The sequence below is a fragment of the Sebastes umbrosus genome, chromosome 8 (genome assembly GCF_015220745.1).
Source record: "Sebastes umbrosus isolate fSebUmb1 chromosome 8, fSebUmb1.pri, whole genome shotgun sequence".
Lineage (NCBI taxonomy): Eukaryota > Metazoa > Chordata > Actinopteri > Perciformes > Sebastidae > Sebastes > Sebastes umbrosus.
In genome coordinates this window covers 6,978,998-6,998,055 of record NC_051276.1, presented here as the reverse complement: position 1 = coordinate 6,998,055, position 19,058 = coordinate 6,978,998, and the positions used below count along the sequence as shown (strand labels likewise).

The window sequence follows — 19,058 nt, the reverse complement described above, 5'->3', positions numbered from 1 at the left end:
CATAGTCAAGTCAGCACACTGACACACTGACAGCTTTTGTTGCCTGTTGGGCTGCAGTTTGCCATGTTATGATTTGAGCATATTTTTTATACTAAATGCAGTACCTGTGAGGGTTTCTGGACAATATTGGTCATTGTTTTGTGTTATTAATTGATTTCCAATAATAAATATATACATACGTTTGCATGATTAAGTATGGACAATCATGCAATTAATCGCGGTTAAATATTTTAATCGATTGACAGTCCTAATATATTTAAAATCAAAGAATGTGTTTTCTGCTTCTATTTTCAAAATCTCTGGTTATTAATCTAAGCTTTTAATCTTGTTTTGATTTAGTGTGACTTCACATGACAAAAACTTGATATCAGGCCTTCCCTACAGTCACTACATCACCCTGCTGCCCTTGTCTGACCTGCGCTTGTTTCCCAGGGTCCCCCTGGAGCGCGACAACTCAGAAGAGTTCCTCAAGAGGGAGGCGCGCGCTGCCCAGCTGGCAGAGGAGATTGAGGCCAGTGCCACATACAAGGCCCGTGTGGCCCTGGAGAACGATGAACGCTCTGAGGAGGAGAAATATACTGCTGTGGTGCGAGGGGAAAGGGAGACTCACACACTTAGCAGGTGAGACAAAGACACACATACAAACTTGGGGCCAATACATAATTCTTGTGCTGGCGAGTGTGTCGGTGCAGTCCTTGTAATTATGTAATTGCAGATTGTGTTGACAACCAGCATGTGTTGTCATTGATGGTAATTAGCTCTTAATGTGTGATGCAATGCCAGCTCCTTCAAAAACGCAGCAGCACAACACAACGCCGCAACAAATACAGTCCCGTAATGGGATTTAGTTTATATTATTGTAATTATTGTTATTAAATGTGCATACTGTAAAGTCACGGAGCTGGCCTGGCCTGTTTGCAAACGTTATCGCCTGTAGGTCTGTTTGAACATACGCCATTATTGTTTTATTGTTATAACTGGTTCAATAAAATATTCCATTCACCCTTTTTTTTTAAACAAGTCACAACATGTTCATGTAGTTAAACTGACTATAAATATTGTCAGAGATGATTAATAGCAGGGAGTGCTGATTTATCCCACATGCACTGTATTTATTAAGAAATTACTGGGAAGAGGCACGTTGTCCACACTTGTATAAACACTTAATTTCCGGTGCCTGATATTTTACGAAGGCTTTACAAAGAGAAGGATCTATATACCAGTATGGCCCATACTATAGTTCTTTAAATTTTCTTTATACTATCATGTCATACACTACATATCAGAATTTAAGGAGTTTGAGTTCTCACCATTGAAGTGAAAGGATGAGAGCACAAGTACATAATATATGTACATAATGCTTGCAGATGGCGTGGGTCTGCAGTAGAAAGGCTTATGCTTGAGAGGCATATTCAAGCCTTAAAAGGGAGACAAAGTAGTTCCAGCAAATTCAATAAGTAGACAGCAGCTGCTCCCAGAACAAATACTTCCTTGGTAATTAAAGAAAACATGCTCATTTTGGCTGATGAGAAGTACTTAGTTGAATGTAATGAGTGTAGAATTAATTCCTCCCCTTTATTATCTTGACTATTGTCTTGGATATATTTAACTGAACCATCTGCTTGTATTGTTTGTTTGTTTGTTTTGTTTGTTGTGCATGTTATGTGTGTGTGTGTGTGCGCAGAGAGAACAAGTACATTCCTCCAGGTCAGAGGAACAGGGAGGCGATGTCCTGGGGACCGGGACGTCAGAATTCACCTCGTCTGGCGCAGAGCTCAGCTGGACCTTCAAATCCTCGACCAGGACCTCACGACTACAGTCCCAGCTCCGGGGCCGACCAGAGGGTGGTTAACGGAGGTATGTTAACTCATCACATACAATCCTATGGTGTTACTTGCTACAGCCGATATACAAAATATGTACAGGTGCAGAGGTACAGATTTTTTTTTCTCTGATTTCCTCTACTGTGTAACTGATGTAAAGCCGGTGGTGACTTTGGGTTTAGCGTCTCTGGGATGTTCATATTTGTTGTTGCTGTTAATTCATTTATTTATTTATCATACTTTACTTATGTCAGTTGGATAATTTAATTTCTGCCTTGCCATTCTTTCTCATATTTATTAATCCCCCTTCTTTATTCCTGCTATACCTTTGTTTTCCCCACTTTAACTGGTTGTTATCTGCCGTTTGTCATCCTTGATCATTTGTCCTTCCCTCTTTTAGGTTCATCCCATTGGCCCTCACCCTGTCCGTCTCCTTCCTCCCGCCCCCCCCTCTCGTTACCAGTCTGGCCCCTCCTCCCTGCCTCCTCGGGCGACCACGCCCACCAGGCCACCCTCCAGACCCCCCTCTCGACCTTCCAGGCCTCCCTCTCATTCATCCCACCCCTCCTATCCCTCCTCCTCATCCTCCTTTTCCCACCATGGGCCCACGTCGCCAGCCTCCACTGTGCCCAAACGCATGTCTTCAGAAGGTACCCACAGTGTGGAGTAGACCTGGGCAAAGGCATGAGTTGAAGGTGGATGTATTGTGCTCAATGTGGAAATGATATTCCATAATAATCAGATTGAAAGATGTAATAAACTAAAAAAAAAAAAATAAAGAAACCACTTTCAAAAATACATTTGCCCAGGTCTAGTGTGGAACAACACAAATAGGTGAAGTTGCTTCTTCAGACTGATTTAGGGTCAGACAATTTTCTTACAAATGGAAATTGTGAGGATTTGGTAAACCACTAAGCTGATCCTTTGTCAGTGTGTCAGGCAGTTTCACCTTGGCATGTGGGTGCACCACGATGTGTGCTGTGCTTTTTGTCTAGAAAGAGTGAAAACACCGAGGCACCAGTTTCTCAAAATGTTTTCTGTTGGAGCAGTCAAGAGGAAGATCTTGGCAGACGGCATTGTATTTTAGCTAATTAGTAATGTGGCTGCGAAAGAATTGAAAACAAATCTTTCTTAACAAAAATGATAATAACCATAGACATTTGAAAGGCTTGATTGTTGCAATTTATTTTTTTTTAAATACAAAGTTATGCGAAGGTTTGATTATGAAGCATTGGAAAGATGCACACAGAAGTTTGAATTGGCCCTTTTTAAAAGAGGATACATTACTTATAACAACTTCAATCAGTTGGGCCTGACGTTCAGTGCTTAACAGTGATATTTTCTGCTGTGTTGGCTCTGTACTCCAGTGCATTGGATTTGAAAGTATATCAATGAAAATGAGGTTAAGATACCAGCTTTGAGCTTTAATTTGATGGAATTTATTCACATCCAAATTAGATTGGACTGTAGGAATTCTGTTTTTTTTTTTTTATACCTGGCTCCCCAATCTGCTATTCTGCCATTTGACCTCTTTTGCTTAAAACATTGTAAGTCTGTTGCTTCTCTGATGACACTTAGCAAGTGTGATCTGTTGTACCTGTAATGACAGCCTCACATTATTGCAGCAAGTTGAGGACAGCAAAAACGAGACTACTAGGTTACTCTTTAATGAAAGGTAGGGTCGGTGATCTTGAGAAACTAGCAAGAGTACACTAGATTTTTAAAGATGATCTAATCAAAAAACCCAGCCCAGTGTCGCCAACTCTTTTCCAATGAAAGTAGCTGGCAGCACTAGTTCCAAAAGTCCCTAAATCTAGAGAGAAAGTCGCCAAGTCGGCTACACTGACAGTCTGTCGCTTCAGGACTCCCTCCAAAGCCACTCCCCCCAAATTATCATTACAAACATAAACATATCATAATGAAGGTGAATATAGCTATTGTTAGTACTCACAGCTGTCAAGCTAGCAGCTTGAGGAAGACTGGTGACGCGCAATGAGTGCACGTCAGAGTGTGCAGGTAGCTAGACAGGCAGGCAGATAGCCCGTCCAACCCTTTCATTTAGGCTGAATAAGATGGTTGAATAGGCTTATTACTATCCCAGAGCATTTGATTTATTTAATTGCTGAAGGGATGTAATGAGAATTTCAACTAATATAACAAAATAATTCTAAAATGTTTACTAACCCTGCCTTTAAGTCTAATATATTGGTTATATATGGTTATATTTGGTTATAGACTCACCACTATCTTCCACAGTGATGCTCCTTTTCATTGTCCTAAGATTGGGCGGGGCATTGTTTAACAAAGGTTATGAGTCCTACTATGTTCACCCTCAAGCAGTTAAAACTGAAAGCAAACCCTTTAACCTCTTAGTCATTGTTTCTTGTTAAATCCAATGAACTGGAGTACTGAGCTAAAATAATTAAGTACTGCTGTCCAAGTACTTATCATGTTTATACTTTTCAAATGTGTTTACACTGAAATGGCAAATTATTCAACTAATATTTAGTCAAAGATCGGTTTTGCACTGGGCTGTCACCTGTAAGACACACAGTTTGTGTATACCTGCACGAACTCTGCTAAACAGTGAATTTCTTAAATGCGGGTTTCCACTTCACCTTCTATCCTCTGTTTCCCCATTTCTCATCTCTCACTTCACTTGGTTGTGGTTTGAAAGGTGTGGTGTGTTGTTTGATCACTTTACAGGATCATCTGCAGTTTCTCCACTAACATGCATGTCACCAAATAACGTTACTTTGTGATGTGATATTTCAAATTTAGATTAAGATATAATCAGTGCAGAGAGTTTTTTTGTTAAGCCTTTGTGAGACACGGATCAAAGAGAAACCTTCACAGCAGGATTGTAGGAAACACAGACTGTTCAGTGCGTTTACCTCACATCCACTGTCTGTGTCTGTCTTTCTTCATCTACAGGCCCACCCAGGATGTCTCCAAAATCCCAGCGGACGCCTCGTGCTCACAGAGTGCCACCCTGCCGGACCACTGGAGTCCCTCCAGGAGTGGATTTAAGTTCCCATAATGCCCCTGGAGAGCTCCCAGTGACTCCACCAACCAGGAGCAGCTCCTCTGGAGGGACATGGTCCTCGGTGGTTAGTGGAGGTAAAATAGCTCTTTCCTTCCTTTTTATTTTTATTTCTTTACTCTTTGAGTGTTTTTATTTTTGATCATTTTTTTTCCATCTGTGTGAAAATTTCTACTTCATTAAGATGTCACACAATGGAACGAATCAGCAAAGGAGATAAGAAATTATAATGTAGCACCACTGGACGTTATACTTTTGAAGCGACATGCATTGCACTTAAAACATTTCAGCAACTTTTTCTGCCTTATTGTATGATTTTAAAGGACCAGTGTGTAACATTTATGGGGATCTATTGGCAGAAATTGAATATAATATTAATAATTAGGTTGTCTTTAGCGTATAATCACCTGATAATAAGAATCGTTGCGTGTATGTTACCGTAGAATGAGCCGTTTATATCTACAAAGGGAGCGGGTCCCCTCTCCACGGAGTCCGCCATGTTGCAGAACAGTAGCCCAGAATGGACAAACCGAACTCTGTTAACTTTTCCTGCTTGGGTCGGAGTCATCAACGTTACTTGCTCCTGTCGCTGCGGCTCACTCTCTCTTGCTTCACCACTCACTTCCTACGTACACACGCGCTATGCACTGGCTCTGCTCCAAATGACCTACAACTGGCTCTACAGAGGGCAATTCTGTTTTTTGTGCTGGCCACCGTAGCTCTCCAACACGCTTGGTACACGAGAGAGGCTTCAGTTGGTTGTAATCTCCTCACCTCACCGCTAGAATCCACCAGATCCTACACACTGGACCTTAAAAAAAAAGCACCTTTTTAGAGTATGATGAGTGCAAACATGGGTGAAACCCTAACCCTTTCACTACTTATCCTCTAATGTTGGCAGTAAATCAAGATGAGTGAAGTTGGTTAAGGTGACTTACATTATGTGATCACCAAAATATAATTTCTTCTTCTCCTCCTTAGCTCACAGACCTCGCTCCCCCCGACAGAATAGTATGGGGGGAGCCTCCTCTGGCTCCTCCTCCCTCCCAGCACCCCAGACAGGAACAGCTCCTGTGGAAACTGTTGCTACAGCAACATCAGCTTCCTCTCCTACTGCTGCTAGCCCCGCCCCCAACATGGTCACCTCTACTTCAGGAGATGGTAGGGTTACAGTAGACCCACACTTTCACTGAGATTGATTGAGAGAATGAGGAATGCTAAGTATGATATGAAATACCTCATATCTGTGTACTTGAATTTGACGTGTTAGTGTAGGTTGGGACACGATCAGAAGCACTGTTCACAGATCTTTGCTCTGCTTTTTTACTGAGAGTCAACAAACTATTTTTCTGTTATAGCAAAAGAGTGTCGTGTCCAGGAGACAAGACAGACATCCCCCACGGCAAACAAGGAGAACATCAAGCCCTTGGACAGCTCACCTAGTATTACCAGACCAGTCTGTAAAGGTGCAGTATACACTGGGCAGCAGCAGTATTCGTTGAATCCATTTGGTAATCACTGAAACCCTCAATCATGTATTTCTCTCTTTACTCACCTTACAGGACCCCCTTCTATGGCACCAGACCACAGAAAACAAATAGATAATTTAAAGAAATTTTATGTCGATTTTAGGGTAAGTGTGCTGAAAATCTGACATAACTAACCTCATATTATGTGACCCCTTCTAAGTCTTCTTTTCATCTTTCCAGTTGCAGTCTAGTTCAAACCCAGACCCTGCTTTTGACCAGATGATGACCAAGCCTCCCAGAGATCCAGCAGACAAGCCGAAAGACCTTCCCCTGGACAAAGCCTCCACAGTGGGGCGGGAGGGCGCTGAAGACGGTGTTGTAGTGAATGCAGCTGGCACCCCCGGTGGTGCCTCCGCTCCATCCACCGCCACCACAAACACCAGTAAGCCTGGCAGCCCCGCTGCACTGTCCCCGTCTCCCTCTGCCCCCGACCAGAAGAGGGCAGGGCTGGATGTGACATCACAGGGAGTTCAGACGACAGCCACGTCCTCATTCAGTGGACCCAAGCATGAAGAGAAGGAGGAGAAAAAGGAGGCCGTACAAGAGTGAGTGGAAGAGACGGAACGGTTCAGAGGGTAGACTGAACATATATTTTAAGAATAAGGCTGTTGATACCAGATAATCCGATTATCTATTAACATTTTTGATCCTGACAAATATTTTATATGTGTAGTCAAAGCCTGATTTATTTTATTCCATTGTGGTCCAAAAACTATTAAAAACACATCAATGTGCTGCACCGCTGCCCTTGGTTACATGTTCCTTCTTCACCATGAATGAGGGCACGGTAGTTTATTCAATCCCACATACATGCCCTGCTGCTCACTAGAGCATCAAATGTGTTTTAATCCGCTGCTGAAAATAGTCCCCCCCTAACAAATGCACCATTTACTCCTCTTTGAGTAATGTTTGCACCGGCTGTTTTATGAAACTACTGAATCTTTCAAGAAAAAATAACAATAATTACCGACTGATCCTTTAAATGTTAACTTCTTCACTGTTTGTTCTCCTCCTGCAGTCAAGTGAGAAAATCAACCCTGAACCCAAATGCCAATGAGTTCAAACCCAGGTTCAATACGCAGGTCAGTAGTATGCCCTGATACTGCCAGACTACCACAAAAATACCACAAACTGATGATTGTTAGTAAACTAATTTCTTATGTCTGTCTCTATTTGTATGCTCTTTCATCAGCCCAAACCAGCCAACACCCCAACGCCTCCCCGGCCTCAGGGCCAGCCCAGCCCCTCCATCGTGGTCCAGCAGCCCCAGACCGTCTACGGCCAGACAGTCTGCTTCCCCCAGATGTATCCCCTCACACCAGTCAGCCCTGGAGTGCAGGTGAGACACACACCTGCATGCTGAAATGTGCAGTACGAAGACGGATGCGTTTGTGTCTTCAGTTCAGATCACCCTGAACATCACTCTGAATCAGTATGAAACGCAAAGTTCATTAAAACAAATCCCTAACAACCATCACCATGAGGTTATCTAACATTGCTGCTTATGTCTGTCCTCATTTGGTATTTTCCTCTCCGTTTCTGGCTTTGATTAATTTATAATGCATGCCAACATATATGTCTTTCCTTATTTTATTTTAAATAGGCTACATTTAATATTTTTTTAAATTTTGTTTTCTTTGTACACCTTGATATACACAACCTACGCATCCTTCGTCATCACTTTACTTTCCTCTGTCATCTTCCAGACACTGTTATTGGTCTGAATTATTTATGCTGAATTATTTGAAAAATGTTTAGGTAAATATTTGGGATAGCAAGCTTAGAAATGTTTAAATAAAGGAGGAAATATATGAACTTTGTGTACCAAATGATGTCAAAAGAATATTTATAAGCACTTTCAAAGCACTTATTAAAGGTTTTTAGCATATTTTTGATGAAAGCTAGTACATTTGTTGTCGTAAATCTAAGTTGCTTTAAGAAAAACTTGGTGATCCAACATCAGACACGTGTAAACGATAAAATACCTTTGTGAACAACTAAAGAGTGGTTCTTTTTCCCTTTTCTCCCCCTCCTCCTCTCTCTCTCGCTCCATTAGAAAAGCATAATATGGAAGGTTTGTGAATTTTTTAAATCCTTTGTTTTTTAAGCCCAATCAGTACTGAGATGTTTTTCTTGCTTGTTGAATTAATGCCATCAGATGTTGGTTTGCCAACTTCTTATTGCAATTCATTTTAAATTGTCATCACACTTGGACTTATAACTCCATCTTATTTCTATTGGCTTCATCTGTTTACCAAACAAATGGCTGTAAGCTAATAGGAGTTTGAGCCTCTTTGTTTCTTCTGCAGTACTGTTTGTAATAGAAATGCATGGTGTATAATGTTAAAGAGTTAAGGAATGGAAAATGACAAACAGTGTTTGGGTCATAGTTGTAAAACATCTATTTCTGCCCAATGATAGACAGGCATAGAAAATGCATGTGGCCCCAGGTAAGAGATAATTCCCACAATCTCACATGCGCATATGTGTTTTTTTATTATACGTTTTTTTGCATATATATTGGGCGAGAGGTTAGCTACTTAAGCTAAAAGCTGAATGTCAAACCCCACAGACGGGTAGTAACAGTAGTCCCACACAAATAACAAGAATTCACCTGTTTTTAGTCAAGGGCTGGTTTTTCATTCTTGTAGAAATGATGCAGACGTGTCCTGAGAAGATTGAGTATAAACATGTTTTCTTCATCTGCCCTCCTCGATCCCCTCCTCACTCCAGTCTCCAGCTATGTACCAGGTTCAGATGCCTCATATGACAGTCAGCCAGTCTAAACCCTACAGACCAGGTAAAGGTGAGAATTACCATTGCTTTCTGTCATGTCCTTCCCACCTCTCTCTCTCTCTCTCACTCTCACTCTCTTTCTCTTGAACATGCACAATAAAAACGTACACGGTAACAGTCACACACATAAGCCACTATACTACACAGGCAGAAGAAAGAGGGACAGCAATTCTACACCAACAGTGCTTATACAAGTACAGGAATTTGATACAAGAAGTATTGGAAACACAAGTGTAATAAAAAATGTGAAACTGAGAAATAGCTGCACTTAACTTGGATGAGCTACATGAATGTGGGATTTATTACCTTCATCATTTAAAGTTCATTTTACAAGATAAAAGGCTTCAGACTACTAGTATTTTGGGAAACTTTCCCATTAGGACTCATCTGAAGTGTTACTCATGTTGATGAGTTTTTTTCCAAAGATGGGTTGAAAAGGGGGGGGGTGTTATCTTATATTTAGTCGTCTTATATTCAGGCAAATTCTGTAAATAATTTGCCTCAAAACCAGCGGTAACTTTTTTCATTCCTCCATGATTGTGGTATGTTAGTGGATATTAAACAAAACTTCTTCCCCATGAAATCTCTTTACACGACTCTCCAGTACCCAACATGCCCCAGCAGAGGTCAGACCAGCACCACCCGCAAGGCACGCCCACCATGATGCACCCAGCGACGGCAGCAGGACCCCCTATTGTAGCACAGAGCCCTGCCTACTCTGCCCAGTACTTCACCTGCAGCCCGCAGCAGTTCACCAGTCAGCCACTGGTGCAGCAGATGACACATTACCAATCACAGGTAAGATTATATCAGAACAATGCCACCTTTAGCAGCTTTATTCAGCAACGCTCGGCCCGGGAGGCTCCTCTGTTAAGGAACAACACGTAACCATTACAGTTGCTCTGGTACCATCAGTTAGCGCTGGCAGCCTTTATGTCTCCCCCAGCTGTTCAGCAGTCAGCCAAATCGTCTGACAGATGCCTGCAGTCCAGCAGCTTGGCAGGATGCCAGCACGATGCCAGTGATTCATCACGTCTGATTTGTGGAGCTGACTGCAGGCTCCTGCCTCTTACACCTGAAGTGTTGTTACCTTGTTTGCGAACAGGCTGTGATAGAACAAGTGTAGGAGCACAGAGGTGGTTAGGAGATTGGCTTCAGGGTGCTTAAGGGTAACATAATGGCCACATATTAATAAGGGATGGGAATTTCATTCAGTTTTATTGCCATTAACATTAATGAAACTGACCATATAATAAAGTTAAGAAAGGGATGAGATAATGCGAGAGGAAGGGAGAAAGACATTAAAATTAAACCGAAAACAACTTAATTAGGTACTAATTTCACTGCAGCTGCTCAAAGCACAAAAAAACCACCAGACAAATCCTCAAAGCCAACTCAAGGCACCAATTAAAATGAAATGAGTGTTTTTTATGTCGAGTAGTGCTGGGTTATGTTAGGAATGTACATTGTTATTGACAATACAATACCCGAGGTTTGGTACCAATACCAAACTTTTTTAGATACCTTAGTTTGAGAAATGTTTGCAAGCCAAACTCCTTAAATGTTGCATATTATCTTAACACAAACCGCCACACAATCTTTGCTTAAAATAAAATACCGTCTAAAATCGGAACATTTTTAATTTTAAATCAGAAAATATCTGATCAAACCAGGTTTTCAATGCCAGTTTTTGGTACATGACTGAAATGTAGTAGTCGATACCAATAACAGAGAAATTCCACGATTCTCAATACCAATTCAATACCACGGTAAAAAACAAAAGTAGAAAAATAAATCCCATGTACTTACACTCCTTTGTTACCGCGCATACTGTTTTTTGTCAGGAAGTTAAACAGGTCATAATTCCTTCTCTATTATCTATTTTATATTGATATGAACACATCTCCTTCAAACAACTGGATTTATTAAAACTACATTTTACAAGGTTACGTTATCATGAACACATCATGATAACGTCAGAATTTACCTTCGCCCAATACTCATTTACTGAATAGAGCCTAAACGCATCACACACACACACACACACTCACACACACACACATCAATCATAATGTAACTGAATGGCACCTCCCGAAATTGGCAGGACGAGAACTAGTTAACGCTAACCAATTTCAACACGGATTTGTTGTTCGTAATGTAGCACTGTCAGGGAAGATATAGGGTGTGTCCCCTGGACGCGTCGATAGTGAGTTTACTGCATCCCAAACACATTTTCTATCATCACCGGGACTACAGGGCGCCGTTAGTCCCGAGCCCTGACACGGTACCTGCTGTACTGAAGAAAAAGGAGTGCCGTCACATTTTCAGAATTTTGGCATTGACTTTGTACCGAAGTGTCGGTTCTTGCGACATCCCTAGTCTGTACCACTGAGATTAGATACCTAGCCAGAGGCAAGGACAACACTTTGTTTAATTGACTTGGGTTACCCACACATGGGCTCTAATGCTGATGTTGTCAATCTTCTCTCTGTCCTTGTGTCCTCCAGGCGCAGCATGTGTTCAGTCCGGTAATGCAGGGCAGTGCCAGGATGATGGCGCCTCCCTCGCACGGCCAACCCACCCTCGTCTCTTCCTCAACTACACAGTACCCAGAGCAGACACACACCATGTATGGTACGTCAGCACACCACTTGTGTATGTTCATATGCAACGGGCCAGAATGTGCAGGTAATATTTTGTGTACCGTTTTAATACTTTTCATCCCTACTTACACTGATTCTTGTCTCACAGTGTCTCCAGGGCCAATGCCTCAGCAGTACCCCCACCCCAACGCCACTTTGCACCCTCACCAACAACACCCCCAGCCCTCTGCCACACCCACAGGCCAAGGCCAGCAGGGTGGTCCCCAACAACATGGAGGTCCTCCTAACCACCCAGCTGCCAGCCCAGTCCAGCACCAACAGCACCAGCAGGCAGCAGCAGGTGAGGTTTCCTGTCTTAAGCTCCGGCCACGCAGTGAACGTCAGCAGCGCGTGGCAGCTGTGGAACTAAGGATGCTAATTTTGAAAAATTCTCTAACTGATAACCGACCCTCGTTAACCAATTATTTACCGTTAACCGACAAGATTTGTGCCTCGCATGTGAGTGTGAGCAGCGCAACTCGGCTGCGTGTCAGCTGCGTCTCTTCTAAAGATTCGAGGTTTCGCCTATTTTTACCGCTTTCACAGCAACAACAGACAGTGAAAGTGATCGTTTGACAGCATAATGACATCTTACCAGCTACATTATTACAGTTTCAATGTCTGTATCTGTAGAATATGTCACAGACATGAAAAAAAGTAAAGATCTATTTTTAAATCAACACTTCTTGCTTCCGTTTCAAAATAGAAGCGGTCTAGCGTTTTTTTTTCTGTGGACAGAATTCCTTCATTTGTTAACACGAGGCTTTTATTCTGAAATATTTACAGGACAGTGTTGTAGAAAATACAGTGACTTGCAGGGCTCCATGAATGAATAAAGAACAGGGTTTTAATTGTGGATTATTACTATTTACAAATTACTAATTATTTTTCTGTCTAAAATAAATATAAATTACATTTATAATTACATGAAATGGCCAATATGGAAGGCAAACTCTATGTAGAAAGAAAGAGCTGGCAGCAGAAACGCTGCCAGTGTGGATGCCACACGCGTGAGAGACGCAGCAGTTCAGCGAGGCAGCCGCCACACACTAGTCACCTGGGGTCTCATTTATAAAACAGTGCGTAGGATCCATACTAAAAATGTACGTGCGCACAAAAGCCGAAAATGGCGTACGCCAAAAAAAATCAGATTTATAAACCGTGCGTACGCACACCTGCACGCAATGTTCCCTTTATAAATCACACTCCACCTGGAAATGTGCGCACGTGAATCCGCTTCATATTCCGCCCACTACACGCCCACTTTCAACCATAAATGGTCAATGCAAAGCACCTCATGAATGTTTCTGCATGTGAATGAGCCTGTTGATCAGTGGATCTTTACGGTGAATCACGGCGACTACCGAGAGGAAGACAGATAAAAGGAGTTTTTCTGACACAGAGATGGAGGAGCTTGTAGGTGAAGAGGTCTCTGAACCCTCGTTCCCTCCTGATTCTCTCATTCACGTCACGTAGTCCTCACAGTGCCGGTATATCCACCAGCACCATGCAGCATGTTCCGAGTCTCACCGCTGTGTTTATATCTTTACAGCAGTCAAACTGATCCATTCACTTAAAATGATCAAGACAGTCAGTAATATCCCCCACCTGGATATCATTAGAAAAAGGAAGTTTGACAGGTGTACACTATTTATTTATTTATTTATTTAAATTGTTATGGCGAACTTGTCCTGCATTATGATTAGGACTGATAATGATAATGACGATATGGAGAGTAACGATTGTGTGAGAGCTGTCACTGGCTTAATTTACACACTTTGTTAATTTACACAATCCATAGTGGTGAAGATGTGCCGGGTGGAGGTGACTGGAGGAGGCAGAGTGGCGCACCGCGGTGGCGCACTGGAGACAGTCTGATAGTTGCATCGGATAGCCGTTTTCATTTTGTCTATATGTATACTGTATCTGTCCCTATCTAATAAACCATAAATAAATTAATAAGTCACGTCATCCCTGCAGCGATTTTACACAACAACTTTATGAAAACGAATATGGTACTTGGTGATATCTGCACACTATTAGAAGATCTTATTAAAACTATTGGCGCTCTGTTTTGCCATTCTTTAATGCTATTTGATATAATCTAGAATTTCTACAACCGATGATGAGAATTTCAACAGCTGCTCCACAGCTGACTGCGAGTGTCGGTAGTCCGATCCTCTCCTCTGAGCTTTTGAGGTGGAGGGACAGTGATGGTGAGACAGCACTGATGAGATATTGAGCGGAATTTGATTTGAGATTTGAGTTGGCTGATATATTTTACATTTGTAAGGTGCTTGTAGAATAGTTATGGCTCAATAGCACAAATAACACTGCTTTTAAATGTTTATGATAAAGTGGATATAAGTATGAAGAGAAGTTAAATGTGTGAGAGGCATCATTATACGTATAATGACATTTAATGTCTACAGTCTGGCTTCAACTCACCACCTCACCATCTGCGTCTCCAGTTTCCCCTGCCTCGGTGCCTCCATAATGTGCGTACGCACGGGTCAAAGTTTCCGTACCGGTGCGCACATTCTCCCATCAAGTTTGTTTTTATAGATCACAACTATTGCGTGGGAAGTGGCGTACGCACATTTCAGGCCCCGTTTTGTGCGTACGCAACGGTTATAAATGAGACCCCTGGGCAGTCTGGTCCAAGCGTAAGCCTCGTTTTTGTGTTTAGTAGGTTTGTGTTTCTAACTAGTGTGTTTTTTTGTGTCGTAGCGGCAGCAGCAGCCCAGGCCCTCCATCTGGCCAACCAGGCTCCGCAGCAGCAAATGTATTCTGCCTTGGCCCCCACTCCCCCCTCCATGACCCCGGGGCCCAACCCTCAGTCTCCCCAGGCATCGTTCCCCTCTGCCCAGCAGACGGTCTATATCCACCCACAGCAGGTGCAGCACGGCTACAACCACAACCACATGGCGCACGTGCAGCAGGTAGGTCACAACCGACTATCAGCTTGCTGGACAGCCACAGTAGCTCCAGCCAAGTAATCCGATTGGCAGTGTTCCTGTACAGGATTTTACATGTGAGAGTGAGGAAATCTGGGATCAGGTCCAGCAGGTGTTTAACTTTATGAATGGGTCATATTTGGGTGTTGATAAGGCTGTTAGCGCAGTGGATGTTTTTCGGGCAGTCTGACCAAGTTTAGATTAGGATGTGTATATCAATTTCTCGAGCCTTTAGATATAAGTGTTTTTTAGCCATAAGAGGAACAGGGCACACTACAGGATACAGAGGAAAAACAAACCTTTTTCATTGACAGTCCAACCATGTTAATTCCATATAGAAAAATAGAAATGCTGCTATGTTAGCTTTTTGGGGTTTGGCCCTTTTCTGTCTTATAATAGTTCGCCATTATGGGAAACACGCGTGCATTTGCTTTGTTTAGATAGCCAGATGAAAAGTCAATCGACCCTTCTGTATGTGTGTAAAGAATGGAGCTTGAGTCAGGACGTGGTTAGCTTATCTCACTACTCTAACTACTCAACACGTTGTATCTTTCTTTAATCTGTACACAAACAGAAATGTAAAAACCAACGACTAATTCTTGACAAAGAGCTGCACGGAGTGACTGTGTGCAGCTTCCCAGGGTCTATGCAGCTTCCCGGAGTCTTGTCATCACAGTGAGGTTGCCAGGTTTAGTGCCTTCGTGCCAGAACAGAGACCATTTATGGCAACACCTGAGCTCACTGACTGTATCCTGCAACCCTGTGCTATAGCTGGAGACACTGCACAAATATGCTGGGCGGACTGAAAACCATAAATTGTATTTTTTCTACATTTCTGTTTGTGTATGGTTTAAACAAACATGATATAATGTGTTCATTAGTGAACTTTAGAGAGGCGTATTTTTGAACTTCAGAGAGAGAGAGAGACAGGCTAGCTGTTCCCTCCTGCCTCCAGTGTCCTGCTAAGCTAGGCTCATTGCCTCCTGACTCCAGCTGCATACTTAATGCACAAATATGTAATATTGATATTATCTCACTCAAAAAAAGAAGCAAAAATGTTGATATATTCTTTTAAGAAATGTACACTTGTTGGCAGGAAACATTTCAGTATATTTATGTCATTACCTGAAGCCAAAATTTCCTTTAGACAGCTTTTGTTACAGTGACTGCATCTTTCTCTCTGTGGTTATAAACTCGCAGAATGCCAGAAAACTTGTTTTTACTACATTTAAGAGTTTGATGGGACGACAGAGTTTGAGCTAAATTTTACAGTCAGTCATTTTGAACAGAGATTATTAGTGTTTGCCAGATTGATGTTATACTTTATGCTTTATTCCATCCTCCACACCCAGAGTATCGTCCACACCATAATGTATCCATTCATGCTGCTCCTGTCAGTAACACACAGGCAGGAGCTGTGAATGTTGTGGCATTGATGCTCGTCTGTTTCATCTTTTCAATTAACTTGTGTCTTGTCCATGTGTTTTTTCTCTCGCTGTCATTCTCACTTTCTGTCACACTTGCACTCTCACTGTCACACGCGCGCATACACACTTTCTCTCATACACAGGCCCATATGCAGTCTGGTTTAGTGCAGTCTCACCATCCGGGGCAGACTCACCCCACGATGATGCTGATGGCTACCCAGGGTCCTCCAGGTGGTCCACAGCAACAAATGCAACAGACTGCTCTCAACCCCATACCCGTTTCCTCCACCACACATTTCTCCTACCTGGCACATCCACAAGGTATGTTTATTTTATTAACTAGCACACTTCTGCTGGGTGGAGTCATGCCCGGGCTACACCACCACGCCGGTGCTTTCTTTCTACATAGTTTTAGTCTTTCATAAATGTCATTTATATTTGTTTTAGACAGAAGCGCGCACTCATTTGAAAATAATAATAATAATAATCCACAATTAATAGCCGGTACTCTTTGTACTTTTTGAAAGTTTGTGACCCGTCAGCCATGTTGAGATCAGTTGAGGAAATACCAAGCACCGCCCCCCAGCCGGATCAAACTTTCTCATTTTACAGCTAAACAGTACACTACAAGATGTTTCTGAAAACATTTGAGGAGAGAAATAGGCATCACAGTAATAAAATATTGATTCATATTTGATCAGCGCTGCCTAGTTTGAAAGTTTGATCGGGAGTTTGCGAGTGATTAGGCTCGTTGGAGATGAGCCAGGCCTGCGCAGAATCGATCACCGGCGATCGTCACACAATGCATGCCGGTTAGATTTGTGTCCGACTTGATGCCAACTTGCTCTGACGTCATGCACACGTGGGCGACGATAACCTCACGAGATTAAGACGGGCGCAGTTTTTAGAGCCAGGCGCCGCAGTTGCTCTCCACCGACTGCAAGACCTGGGGGAATTTTGGGAAACGCCTGGCTCGCGCTATTAGTCTCATGTTGTGCACTGAAGGTTACATCTGTTAACAAACATATCTTGTGTGGTTGATTATAATAATGAAGGTTATTTATAAGTACTTATCAAAACAAGTGCTCATTACAATGTGCTTTACAAGGCGGACATAAAAATAATAAAGGATAGAATGCCAGATATATATATATAACAAATATAAATAAATCCCAACGTGGTCTGAAAACTACAAGTAGCCTACAGATGGGATCTAACAGGATGTAACCCTTTCTGTGACTTCCTGTAAATTCAGTGAAGGCTGCTCGAAATGGCTGGAAACTGTCCGACTTGACCGCAGCTTTTTGTCCCCGCCCCCTGCTGCTGCCGCCTGATCTCGTCTACTTTCCAGGCGAGGTGCTTTTTATCTCGAACGAGTCTAATGACAGCTGCCTCCGTTGAATGAACAGCCAATAGGAACGCTCTCTCTCTGAAATTACCTGTGATTGGCCAAAGGGCTAGATTTTTTTAAAGTCTGAAAACAGAGCCATGAGGAGGTGCAGGAGTCTAGTTTTCTCTCAGAACACTTTAATTACAATATGCTGAAAGGTTATTATGGAATTTTTGCCCAATGATGCTAAAAACATGCGGTTTACTGCAGGTTTAAGTAACAAAAACTGAGAATTTTGTACTAAAAACACAGTAGCTTTGCAAGATACTCACTTGATTTGTCTAACTCAGACTGCTTATATTATCTTCAGATAGATTTTTGCACAGAACGAGGACTGTTTGGTCCATTTGGAAGAGATCTCCTAATGGCTAGTATGATCAGGAGGAATAATTACAGCAAGCAGAACCTGTTTCAATATTCTTATGTGCGTCTTTACTATTGCTTTAAGACGCACATTGAAAAAATGACAATCTATCCCTTAAAGTGAATGACTCCCAAATGTTATCTTTTGGCCACATCACCAGACCTATCCCATTACTGTGTAATTGTGGACCATCTCCAAATCCACGAACTTTATTTTTCCCCCATTTTGTCTCATCTCTGCAGTGCAAGCTCATCATCATCAGCAGCAGCTGTAGATAGAGGGCGCCAGCGAGCTGAGGGACCCTCTCTGCGTCGCGCTTCTCAACCAGAGCCTTCATAACCAGGCGATGAAGAGAACGAGAGCCCTCCCTCTCATCTCTTTCCTCATCCTCACCAGACATGCTTCACATCAGCTTTTCTCTTCCCTCCCCTCCCTCCCTCCCTCTCTCCCTCCCAGACTAGGCAATAAGAGAATGTTAACAGGTTGATGCAGTGACATGTTTTAACGTGCTAGAGAGTTTTAACGGGCAAGACTGCTCCTATTCAGCCCCTGTTCACACGCAGACATCCGCAAACACACACACAGATACACACACAAACAAAACACCCCCACACACACTTCCAGGGGTCCCAATTAGCAACTTGAGTCAGCTTGCCAAGTAAGACGTGAAAGAGAGTATGAGAGAAACTAATCAGTGAGAGTGAAGAAGAAAATTCAACTGGAACTTGTATTTTGTCTGCACCTTGTTCTGAAAAAAAAAAACCTTCCAACTTTTAGACAGTATTAATCTTACTGTTTATTGCTGCTGCTATGTGCTGCGTTTGTTTCCAGACTACATGACAGGTTTCTAACCAAACTAAAAATGAAACATGACAAGAAGCTTCCTGAGAAATAAACACATTTTGGCAGCCAAGAGGACAGGAGAAACGTTATTTATGAAATTATAATGGCTGAGGTGATCAGATCCCACTTCTCACCTGACCCTTATGTAACTTTTAAGTTAAAACTTTTACTTTGTAGATAATATAAATAATTTAAAAAATGAGCAAAAAAATTTAAAAACAATAAAAAAGTTTTAAAAACTGAA

At 42.3% G+C, this 19,058-nt stretch overlaps 1 protein-coding gene across 1 annotated transcript in view; it reads left to right on the top strand.

The window, feature by feature from the left end:
- The window catches only part of atxn2 (ataxin 2), a 29,150-nt gene extending 10,092 nt beyond the window's left edge, over positions 1-19,058 (top strand). The window contains 19 exon segments of the mRNA XM_037778138.1: positions 433-621; positions 1,685-1,857; positions 2,224-2,267; positions 2,269-2,473; positions 4,758-4,943; positions 5,848-6,027; positions 6,225-6,332; positions 6,429-6,499; positions 6,576-6,940; positions 7,414-7,477; positions 7,588-7,734; positions 8,452-8,469; positions 9,129-9,201; positions 9,796-9,989; positions 11,699-11,825; positions 11,943-12,134; positions 14,564-14,775; positions 16,361-16,538; positions 18,214-19,058. Coding sequence (XP_037634066.1) covers positions 433-621; positions 1,685-1,857; positions 2,224-2,267; positions 2,269-2,473; positions 4,758-4,943; positions 5,848-6,027; positions 6,225-6,332; positions 6,429-6,499; positions 6,576-6,940; positions 7,414-7,477; positions 7,588-7,734; positions 8,452-8,469; positions 9,129-9,201; positions 9,796-9,989; positions 11,699-11,825; positions 11,943-12,134; positions 14,564-14,775; positions 16,361-16,538; positions 18,214-18,245 — 2,758 coding nt within the window. The 3' untranslated portion in view covers positions 18,246-19,058.